Source organism: Myotis davidii, unplaced genomic scaffold (genome assembly GCF_000327345.1).
Source record: "Myotis davidii unplaced genomic scaffold, ASM32734v1 scaffold247, whole genome shotgun sequence".
Lineage (NCBI taxonomy): Eukaryota > Metazoa > Chordata > Mammalia > Chiroptera > Vespertilionidae > Myotis > Myotis davidii.
Window position 1 is genome coordinate 873027 of NW_006299593.1, and position 12639 is coordinate 885665.

Sequence of the window (12639 nt, forward strand, 5' to 3'; positions counted from 1 at the left end):
CTAGGATAAAATAAGGGAAATTATTTAGAGGTTTGCATTCTAAAACCTTTGGTCATCCAGCTGCTTATCCAATTCCTTTGGCTAACCTTACCATCTAAATAAAGAGAAAATAGCATGGTGGAAGTGCTCTGGTACTGCTTTTTGAACACAGTGATTAATCTGCCCCATCCACTTACAAAGAGCCTGTACTCATTTGTTAGTTCAGACAATTTGAACTTAGAATTTGGACATCCTGTTGGGCCTACCCAAGATGAAGATGGAAAATATGAATGCTGAAAAATATAGATAATTGAAGTAGAGTTTTGGTTGTATCTATTAGCTATTTTTTAAAAAGACAGTCACAATGGAGGGGACTTTAATAATTTAAAGAAATAAAAGAAGGAAATTTCCCTGTAGTGAAGAAATACTATATTATTAAAGCTGAAAGAATGCATCTTGTATCAAGCAGGGTAAATGACAGCAGGCAATTTTTTTTTTACATCTGAAATTTTATATTTTAATTTGAGGGCAAGAGAAAGGCATTTCATACATATCAGGATTCAAAGTTTACATGGAACCTATCCTATCTTATTGGTATTCTACAATAAGGAATGTAAAATGAAAAAGAAATCCAAAATATAAGATGAGATAGGATTAAATATAATATGTTAAAAAGATAGTAAAACTCATGGAAAAATCTAAATAACTGATTATTTGCAAAGTTTAATGCTGTTAAGAATCCATACAAAAGGAGAGGCTTAATGTTTTAAAAGTTTAAGTGAAAACTCCAGATTATTTCAAGTAAACTAGTGGACAGAAAGTATATAACTTATTAATAACCACTATAAGATAATGTAAAAATAATTGATCCAATGAAAGACATGAAAGGAAACAAACAAAAGAAATAATTATAAATAGAAAGCTTAAAATGGCTGGAATAGGTCCAAATATGTCAGTAATCATGGGAAATGTCAAGGTTAGAAAGTTTTATAGTTTGGTTAATAAGAGATATTCATACATAATGAAGATTACCTACAAAGTTTGAAAATGAAGAAAGAGGAGCAGAAATAGCAATATTCTACAAGGCAAATAAAAATGAAGTTGAAGACCATTAAGTGGGGGAAGAGAGGCATGTTTTGTATTAATATCAGTTTTAATCCACCAAAAAGACAGTGGCTTATTTGCAGTAGACAAGCAAGCATAAATAGTTTATACCTATTTTATAGAACAAAAATTGTTAGTAATAAGAATTGAAACTAATGAACTGCCCCATTGTGGGAAAATTTTACACACATCTTTCAGGACCGAGAAATCAAGTACAGAGAAAATAACCAAACTTGAATTCCCAAAATTTGAATACCCAAATCACTGAAACTTTTATTTATTTATTTATTTTAAATATGTTTTTATTGATTTTGAGAGACAGGGAAAGGGAGCGGGAGATAGAAACATCAATGATGAGAATCATTGATCTTCTGCGATTTCAGAGAAGAAGGGAGAGGAAGAGAGAGCGCATCATTGATTGGCTGTCCCCTGCAGCAACTAGGGCATGTGCTCTGACTGGGAATCAAACCATGACCTCTTGGTTCCTGGTTCGATGCTCAACCACTGAGCAACACCAACCATGCTGCATTTTTAAAACAGTGATGTATACATCTTTGTATCCTGCTCAGCTCTCAAATCTCTGTTACCTTAAATCTGGTGTTGGACCCTTTCTTGGGATCCTTCACCAGGTGAAGCAGTAAACAATTAAATCACAATTTAGTTTTATTTTTAATGATTAAGATGTTTTCCTAATTGTCTTTTATTTCCTTTAGTCTTACTGCTCTGATCCAAACCTCGTGTTAGATTTGAAGAACCTCATTGTGCTTTTTGCTGATACACTTCAGGTTTGTGACTTTTGTTTATCTAGATTAGTGTTTCCATCAGCGCTAAATCTTTTCACTGGCTGCCTAAATTTGAATAAGTACCTTTCAGTTTTTGTTTGTGTTTCTTCTTTTCCTATAGTTAGATTTTTTAATCTTTCTATAGCAGATCCTGGCCCATCACCTTGACCATTTATGTTTTCATCAATAGTTCCCATCCCTCTCTTTCCCCTTGGAGAAAATCAATTAATTGAACCAGCTACTACCTTAGTTTTCCAAAATTTTCTTAATTCAGATATAGTACCTGAGTGACTTTAGAGGTTTTTAGCTACCATCTTAAATAATAATTATTGATATAACCATATCAATATATAACCATATATTATATTAATAAAATAGCATTAGAAGTGGCTGAGATTTGTAGCATTTTCAGTTTCTCTCCCTATTTCTTGTTACAGGCAGAGTTGTAGGAAGAGCTTAGCTGATGTTATAACCTGTATACAATATATTGATTTTAATATTCATCTTTTTATTTTTTTCTGACTAACAAATAATTTGGTATGTATCTTTTAATTTGTGAGAGATAAAACTAAATATTAGGGGAGAATGAAAGACTCTTTGTCATGGTTACATTTAAATTGTTGGCTAAAGGAACAAAGATACCTTTCAATGCCTAATCTCTCTCATGTTACTAACAAAAATCACCTTATAAAATGAAGCTATTTTCTTATTTTGTTTCAGGTTTATGGTTTTCCTGTGAATCAGCTTTTTGATATGCTATTAGAAATTAGAGATCAATATAGTGAAACTCTGCTAAAGAAGTGGGCAGGTATTTTCAGGTGAGAAATGATCTATAGTCATATAGTGTGTGCAAGTGCAAATACATGTGTGTACAATGTGTTTGTGCATAAGGTTTTTCAGATATAACTAGAGGCCCGGTGCACAAATTTGTGCACCAGTGGGGTCCCTCAGCCTGGCCTGTGGGATCTGGCCGAAACTGGATCTCCAACATCCCCTGAGGGGGCCTGGATTGCAAGTGGGCACAGGCCAAGCCAAGGGATCCCACTTGTGCACAATTGGGGCCGAGGAGGGATGAGGAAGATTGGCCAGCTGGGGAGGGACTGTGGGAAGGCTCCAGGGTATGTCTGGCCCATCTTTCTCATTCCTGACCTATCAGCCGGACCCCAGCAGCAAGCTAACCTACCAGTTGGAGCGTCTTCCCCCTGGTGGTCAGTGCACGTCATAGTGAGCGGTTGAGCGGCCTTGGTATATCATTAGCATATTATGCTTTGATTGGTTGACCGGATGACTGGACACTTAGCATATTAGGCTTTAATTATATAAGATGGGTAACAAGTAGGCTTATATTTTATGTCTATGATCCAGGTTATGATTGTTAATAAAAGTAAATTGCAATGATGTCCCAAATAAAGTTTCCTAGTTATCCAAAAATCAGTGATAGGTCGAACATGTGGGGAGCCCCCAAATCTCATTGTGGCTTTTTTTTGTTTCTTTGAATAAACGTCAAATATTTTGGTTCATGCCATCTATATCAGGGGTGGGCAAACTTTTTGACTTGAGGGCCACAATGGGTTCTTAAACTGGACCGGAGGGCTGGAACAAAAGCATGGATGGAGTGTTTGTGTGAACTAATATAAATTCAAAGTAAACATCATTACATAAAAGGGTACGGTCTTTTTATTTTAGTTTTATTCATTTCAAACGGGCCGGATCCGGCCCACGGGCCGTAGTTTGCCCACGGCTTGTCTATATAATCTTTTGTCTTCTTATTCAATTTTTTGTTTTCTCTTTGGAGAACATGTCTTGTCTATTGCTTATTCATAAGGTAGTGGCTTTTGAGCCCTTTTGAATAATTTATCTTCTTTGGAACCTTTTTTGAAGTCTTACTCATGAGATTCCTCATCTTTTTCCTTCTTCACACTTAGAGAAGAGGCCTATTACAATCCAATATTTGAAACATATTATTTAAATAGTTGTTATAACACTATTTAAATAGTTTGAATAGAAGGTCTAGTATAGGGTTAAAGAACATTAATAATCAAATATATCTTATTTAAAAACAAATGAAACCCCTTTGCTTTTTCCAGAGCACACATTCTTTCATTGTTAACTTACTTAAGGCTTCAATATATTGTCTTAAATTTTCTATATCATCTATAAATCTTAAATACCATGAGGTCATATTTGTTCTATTTGTGTTCTATTTGTTTCAGAATATAGTTTTCTCTTTGTCTTCCTTTGAAGGATGTCCTTATCTGAAACCAAATAGTTATGTCGTAGAAGCAATAGAATAGGGACTGGGAAATGTTTATTTTGGGTTGTGGTATATATATACATATACATATACATATACATATACATATACAAGAATTTACCTGAAAATTACTTATCCCTACAGTGATTAACTATTCCTCTTTCCTTCCTTCCTTCCTTCCACCCATCCATGTATCCGTCCATCCATCCATCCTTTATTTTCTTTATAGAAACATACTTGACTCTGACAACTACAGTCCTATACCAGTAACAAATGAAGAGATGTATAAAAAGGTGGTAGGACAATTCCCATTCCAAGATGTAGAGCTGGAAAAGGTAAGTAATTTAAAATAAACTTCCCTTTTTGGGTGGCATCCTTTAGAAGCTTTCATTGTATCAGTCTTATTAAAGGGGTTATCTCTAACTCAGTGGGTTAGAACTAGAACACCTTCAAGGGATACCTTGGGCTTAGAAGAACAGAAGTTTCTATTTTGGGAGTCAGTAGATGGCTTTGGTGGGGTCCTCTGAAGTATTTGGGGGATTGAAGTATTTGGTTTACACTTTGAAGTACTTGCTTTTATTATACCCTTAGGACATTTTCTTCCCAAAACATACAGTGAAATTTACCTTATGTGCTATATAATTCTATTGGTTTTGACAATGCATTGAGTCATGTGTGTACTACCACAATAATGACACAGACCAGTTCCATCATACCCCAAATCCCTCATGCTGCCCCCTTTCAATCAATCCCTCCTCTCACCCCCAGCCTTTGGCAACCACCAATATGGTTGATGTACATCTACGTTTGGCTTTTCTAGAATGCCAACATAATTGGAGTCATACAGTATGTAATCTTTTGGGACTGGTTTTTTCCACTCAGTATAATGCTTTTGAGATTCATCCAAGTTGTTGCATGTTATCCATAGTTCATTCCTTTTTACTGCTGAGTACTTATCACAGTTTATTTATCCCTTCATGTTTTGGAGGACATTTAAATTATTTTTATTTAAATTTATATCTTATTCTTTTTACTATCAGGAAACTTACAAAAATACTTTCTTAAATTGAGATTGTTAAGCAGACAGCTCACAATGTAGTAGAAAATTCCTTTTGCATTTTAACTAACTTACAAGTACCTTCAATGTATGTTCATTTGTGATTCACGTTCATGAATTCTTACATTTACAGCAACCATTTCCAAAAAAGTTTCCTTTCTCTGAATTTGTGCCAAAAGTTTACAGCCAAATTAAAGAATTTATATACGCCTGTCTGAAATTTTCAGAAGATCTTCATTTAAGGTATAGTGGAAATGTAAGAGATATTGAGATTGAGACTATATTCATAAGTGTTGTGAAATACTTTTGATATTGCGTTCAGCTTTGATTTTGAAAGTCTAATATTAGTCCTTCATAGCAAAGCACTGCTATATTTATATAGTCATGATGAAAGGGAAGATTGGAAACTGTTGATTAACTCATTTTTGCTTGTATTAGTTGATTCTCTACTATTTAGAGATTTACACTTTAACACGTCTTAGTGGGAATTCAGAAAAGAGTAGTAAAATGTATTAGTTTTGACTTTCCATTTGATGAAATTTTAAGGCCAATAGTAGTGTAGCAGGTAATACCCACCTCCCCCTTTTTTTTCTTTTTTCAAGTAGTCTCTGGACTTGGGATAGATATCCATAATCCCTTTAATTTATGTTTAATTATTTAAATAACATTTTTAAGCCTATTTATATATCAGATATATCTTGCTTTTTGAGAATGCAGAAATAAAAGATGTTTTTTGTCAGTATCTACTGAGGATAACAAACATGAAAATAGACATGTAAAATATACCAGGGTGAGGCTGTAATATGTGTAATGTACTTTTAAAACACCAAGAAGGACACTTAATTCATCTTAAGGAATTTGAATGAGAATAGTTATGATAATTGGCTTTCTAAAGAAACCTTTTCTCAGGACTGATACCACCATTCATTCAGATCAGGAACCTGAGAATTATTTTCAACTCCTATTGTCAAATAATAATTCCTTTCCTTTTTAAAAAGAATTTTTATTTTTCAATTGCAGTTGACATACAATATTATATTAGTTTCAGGTGTATAGCTCAGTAATTAGACATTGATATAATTTATAAAGTGATCACCCCAATCAATCTATGGTCCATCTGACAATATACATATTCAGTACAATATTATTGACTATATTCCCTATGATGTACTTTATATTCCCATGACTATTCGGTAACTACCAATTTGTACTTCTTAATCCCTTCACCTTTTTTATTTCCCCTAACCCCCCCTCCCATGTGGCAACTGTCAAAATGTTCTCTGTATCTATGAATCTGTTTCTAATAACTCTTATTCTATCTTTGGAAGTTGTGTTTCAGTGTGTGTGTTAGACTGTATCTATGAGTCTGTTTCTAATAACTCTTATTCTTAAAAACAAAATTTTAGGCATTGGTCTAAATTCCTGTAAATACTTCACGAGTATGTTATTACATCTGTAAAACTCAAAATAATACTCATCCATGGGGTACTGGGAAGCATACTTCAGTTTTACAGAGGAAGGTTAAGTAACTTCGTCCAGATCACACAGGGAGTAAGTGTTAAAGCCGGACTCAAATCTGATTGTATCAGCATCAGTAAAACAATCACTGCCATGTTTAGGATTCTTACTCTTTGTATTAATACCTTACAGACATTACTCAGGTAGTTGTCGTGATATTTTTCTGAGATAATCACTTAATTGTTCACATTTAACAAATGAGGGTAGTAGTCATTTGTAAATGAGTTTCTTTAAATCTATTTTTTCCCAGCTTGTTTTTTTACCTTTTAAGTTTACAGTGTGGCTGCTTTAATTCACATGGTAGTCCTGTTTGACCTGGACCAGTTAAATAGTCTCCTAATTGTTCTTCTATCTCTAATTTTACTTTCCCAACCATCTATCTTTTCTTTTTTTTCTGATTCTATTCTGTATATCTCCTAGAGTCATTTTTCAAAAATCAAATCTCATTTAACTTTTCTTCTTCTCACCTTTTCAGGGATTCCTCATGGCCTATAGGATAAAGTTTACTCTAGTCAGACATATTTATCTATTTGTCTCCCCCCACACCCCTTGACCTAGTCCACTTTATACCATTTCCGGATTTATATTCAAGGGTAATTTCCCTGTCACCCCATGCTTCTGTCATACTGACCTACCTGCTGTTTTCTGATCATAACATACTATTTTATAACTCTCTGACTTTGCTCATGACTCTTTCTCTATTTCAAACCATTGTTCCCTGTTAGTGCTCTTGACTAGCTTCTAACTATCCGTCAAGATGCAATTTAAACACCATGTACTGAATGAAGCCTTTTGGACCACTTTTATTCCTAATGGAGCTGCTCTAATGACTTCTTTGTGCTACTTCTGTACCCTATGAATACTCATCTTACATCGTATTGCTTTACTTGTAGCTATGTGTTTCTCTGTGTGTGTTAGACTGTAGGTTCAAAATAGACATTTAAATTGGGATGCATTTCTGCCTTTTACTATTTGGTTGCCGTTTACCTTACTTTCTACATTTACCTTATAACCTGTAGTGACAGAGATTACTTTGACAAGTATAGCTGTCATTTGGGAGGTTACAATAGGGGTTGTGAGACACAGTACATATAAAACAATTCTCTTAAACACAAGGCTTTCAAAACAAGGAAAACTGCTGTATTGAGATTTTTATGAAGCTTTAAGGATAATTATTCTCAAATCAAGTTTTCATTTTTTCCAACAAGAATTTTCACTTTCACATTAGCTAAAAATGCTGAAAGAATTATAAAAATTGAAAAAATATACAATTATGAATTCTGAGGATATATAACTCTTTTTGACAGAAAGTTCTTTTTAAAACAGCAAATAAATGGCATTTCTATGGTTAAATAATGTTCTGTCATTTGTACTTAAAAAAGTAGAATATACACAAATATATGTATATATACACATCTCTTTTTTAAGTTATTAAAATTCAATCTCTGTAAAGAATTTGGGAGATAGAGAATAGAATAAGGAAGAAAAATTGATAAGACCCCAAAGTACCACATAGTGGTAATCACTCCTTATATATGGGAATTTTTTTTCTTTTGATCTTTTTTCCATTTGAACACACACACACACACACACACACACACACACACAGCCCTTTTCTTTCTTTCTTTTTTTTTTTTTTAAAGCAAGTTACTATGAGATACTCCCACTTCAGTCTGTAATATTGAAAACTGGAAAGAATATTGCTTTCTAACAGTGAATAAACACACACACACAAACAAAAACAAGACTAACTACAAAATGAAAGCTTTCTGGGACCCATCAGGAAGCTAAAGTGACAGGATGACCAAATACCCTGAAATCCAAAACGAGGCTGGCCCCAGCCAGGAGGGAGTGGTAGGATGCACAGACTCCATGGCAGAGCCAGGAAGAAAGGCATAGCTATCACATGGGTGAGAAAGTAGAAATTAATTTCATCTTAATGAGTCACTAATGGCTGGAGCTAGCATGTTAGTTAGTGTAGAACTCCTAGTTGTGTGTCCCAGATCCAGGAGGAATTTATACTCACATGTTATTTGCAGTGGTCTTTCCCTGCATGCTCATGAGAAAGACTGGAGCTGGCTATGAGAGCAGAGAGAATCATCCATGATCAGGCATGGAGAAGGGGACTAGCCACTGCTGTGAAAAAGGCATGGAGTCCCACTCCTCTGGTTTGGACACCTCACTCATACTGATCAAGAACATGAGAGCACTGGTAAGATTGGGGCAGGGAAGTGTCTATCTCTCTGGCAGGCACAATGCTACAGGGAGACTTGAAGTAAAAAGAAAGCTATTTCACCCCTGGGAGAATGGCAGAAGACAAGATCTTGTACCAAATGCCCTTAGTCGTCTACCAGTGGGAGAGAGCACAAAACTGCACTATATTAATCACGGAGACAAAGCCAAGTTTGGCTGCCACTGCAAGGAAGGGCAGGGATGTTGACCGAGCTCCACCCCTTAGCATCGAGCACAGAGGACCTACCTAAGACTGAGCCTGGCCAGGGCAGCAGAAAAAGTCCTTTGATCTTTACTAATAGCATACAAGAACTATATAACAAATGACAGTAATCTGCCATTGGGTGATGGGCAAGAATGGAGAGAGCGGGGAGAGAGAGAGAGAGAGAGAGACACACACACACACACACACGAGAGATTTTGTATGATAGGTATATAGGTATAGCTTTTGGGATCTCAGCACCCACACTAGGCACATGCTAGCAGTAGAAACATTTGAAATCTGTGAAGCACTGAAGGTAACCATAGCAACAACCAAACCCAAACCGAATTCAACTCCTGCATATACTAATAGCCCAATGGAAGGAGAGAGGAGGTCATTTTCAAGTATAAATACTGTTACCTCAGCCTCTACTGTTTTATTTATGATATTCAACCTTCAATAAAAAATGTGAGACATGCAAAAAAACAATTAACAACTTAATTGTCAAGGGACAATTTAAAAAACAGAACCAGACTCAGAGGTGACCCAAATGATATTAGGGACTTTAAAATACCACATGCATGAACAGACAGGGACTTTTAGCAGACAGATGGAAATTATTGGGAAAAGTTAAATTGAAATGCTTGACATAAGAAACAGTTTTAGAGATGAAAAATTCCTTTGAGGGGCTCATCAGTAGATTTGACATAGCTGGGAAAAGAACTCAGTGAATTTGAAAATAGGTAAATAGAAGTTACCCAAACTGACACACACCAGAGAAAAAAATGATGAAAGAAATAAAAGATCCATTATCTGTAGGCCAATTCCAGACAGTGTAATTGGGAGTCTCAGAAGGAGAGGATGAAACTGGGAAGAAGAAATGTTTTATAAGATGATGGCTGAAAAAAAAAAAGATAATGGCTGAGCGTATTCTAAAAGTAATAAAAGACATCAAACTAGAGATAGTCTCCTATCAATTTAAACAAGAAAATAATAACAGAGAACAAAGAAAAATATTTAAACACACCATATGCAAATTCATGAAAATGAAAGGTAAAGGGCATTCAAGCGAAAAAAGTGATTACATGCAGGTTTAATGACAGGAATTGCATCAGACTGTAGATGAGAGGTTATAGATTTCAGAACCACTTCAAGATCCACAGTCAGATCGAGTCCATGGTCTCACCTCCCTGTACATGATGGGTGCGTGGTCTGGCAGGTCTTTGGGCAGGTAGGAGTACTCCTGGCCTGTAGTTGAATGGACATGGGGCCAAGTTACAGGGCTGTTTTAGTATTTGCAATCAGAACAAGTTTGGAAGGCTTGCTTCTGGGTCATGGATGGGCATGTCTTCTGTGCAGTCATGGACAGGCAGGATTGGTAGCTAGTGGGTGCTGGAGTTGGGTCATGGACCACATCTGGGACTGAGGTTGGCAGGCAAATGGCACTGTTGGCAAGGTCAAACAGGCTCTAGCTGAGTTCACAGTGAATTGTAGTTTGTTCCTGTGTGTGTACGTCGGATTATTATGGGTAACAGCTCGGCCACCTGAGCATGGCTTGCTTTCTCAAAATAACCCTCTTCGGTTTGGGGTTCCACCAGGTTGCAATCTTTTATCTAGATCCCAGAATTCCACAAAAGCAACTTTGTCCATGTATGACTGCCAAGTTATTTTTGCTAGTGGAATATGAGTGTGGGATCTCCTGTTCTGCTATCTTACTGATGTCACTCATCTATTTTTTATTGCCCTTGAAGAAAACTACTTATCTAGTAACAATGTCTAGTAAAAGTAAGTATCTGCCAGGAATAGGACAAAAGACATGAGAGAAAAATTGGATATGTTATAAGATGTTCAAAATAGGTGAAACTAATCCTATATAATAAAAGGCTAATGGGCAAATCGACTGAATGGCAGAACGACCGGTTGCTATGACACGCACTGACCACCAGCTCAACGCAGGAGCTGCCTGCCTCCTGGTGGTCAGTGCGCTCCCACAGGGGGAGTACCACTCAGCCAGAAGCCAGGCTCATGGCTGGTGAGTGTAGTGGCAGTGGTGGGAGCCTCTCCCGCCTCCACAGCAGTGCTAAGGATGTCCGACTGCTGGCTTAGGCCTGCTCTCGGTGGGGAGCGGGTCTAAGCCATCTGTTGGACATCCCCTGAGGGCTTCCAGACTGCGAGAGGGCACAGGCCGGGTTGAGGGATCCCCCTTCCCCGCCTGAGTGCCAGAATTTTGTGCACCGGGCCTCTGGTAACTAATAAGCCAGTGATGCAGATAAAATCAAATCATTGGGAAAAAAAAAAAACAGTCAACAAAAAAGCTAAGTAGGAATATAGAACAGGTGAAACACACACAAAACAACTAGTATGATGGTAAATTTAAATCCAACTGTAAGTGTTCCATATGCTTGTGATTAGAATATGTTTACAGTTATTGAGTTTAGTATTCTCTAAATGACAGATTACATTTGTTAATAGTATTGTAGACATTTTCTGTTTTTCCTGTGTTTGGTCTACTTTTTCTGTCAATCACTAAGGAGTGTTAAAAGTATCCTGCTATTATTTTAGATGTGTATCTTTCTCCTTTTTATTTTATTTCATTTTCCATCACCACTTATTCCCTCTATGCTCTCTTCTACCTCTACCCTCCACCCTTTTGCTTCAGATATATTGAATATGCTTTTAAGTTCAGATACAGTTAATATGTTGTATCTTCTATTCATCCTTTTAAGTTTATGAAATGTCCCTTGTTATCTGTGTTAAAAATGAGAATAGTTGCCCTCGCCAGTTTGGCTCACTGGATAGAACGTTGGCCTACGGACTGAAGAGTCTCAAGTTCGATTCCGGTCAAGGGCATGTACCTTGGTTGCAGGCACATCCCCAGTAGGGGGTGTGCAGGAGGCAGCTGATTGATGCTTCTCTCTCATCGATGTTTCTAACTCTCTATCCTTCTCCCTTCCTCTCTGTAAAAAATCAATAAAATATATTAAAAAAATAAAAAAATGAGAATAGTTGTAATGTCTGTTTTGCCCACTCTTAATTTAGCTGTAACTTCTTTTCTATGGTATGCATTTGTCTCTCCTATTATTTAGCAATCTTTACTTTTAACATATTTTCAAATACTTTAAACATTAAGGAAAAGTTTTTTTAAAGTATATTTTTATTTATTTCAGAGAGGAAGGGAGCAGGAGAGAGAGATAGAAAAATCAATGATGAGAGAGAATCATTGATGGCTGCCTCCTGCATTCCCCTGACTGGGGATCGAGCCACAACCTGGGCATGTGCCCTGACTGGGGATCGAACCGTGACCTCCTGGCCCATAGGTTGACACTCAACCACTGAGCCACGCTGGCTGGGCAAGGAAAAAGTTTTGAGAGTATTATGATGAACAGAATACTTCTTACCTAAATTTACCAATAATTGACATTTTTCCATATTTAGTTTATTAATTCCTCCTTCCTCTTCCTCACTGTCTCTCTCTGTCTCTCTCTCTCTCTCTCTCTCTCCCTCTCTCTCT

General features: G+C 36.4%; 1 protein-coding gene across 5 annotated transcripts in view; it reads left to right on the top strand.

The window, feature by feature from the left end:
- The window catches only part of EXOC6B (exocyst complex component 6B), a 521374-nt gene that overhangs the window by 277941 nt on the left and 230794 nt on the right, over positions 1 to 12639 (top strand). For all 5 annotated transcript variants that reach the window (XM_006775280.2, XM_006775278.2, XM_006775279.2 and 2 more), the window contains 4 exons: positions 1797 to 1868; positions 2586 to 2683; positions 4349 to 4454; positions 5310 to 5419. In XM_006775280.2, the coding sequence (XP_006775343.1) occupies positions 1797 to 1868; positions 2586 to 2683; positions 4349 to 4454; positions 5310 to 5419 (386 nt within the window). The remainder of the gene's footprint in view (positions 1 to 1796; positions 1869 to 2585; positions 2684 to 4348; positions 4455 to 5309; positions 5420 to 12639) is intronic.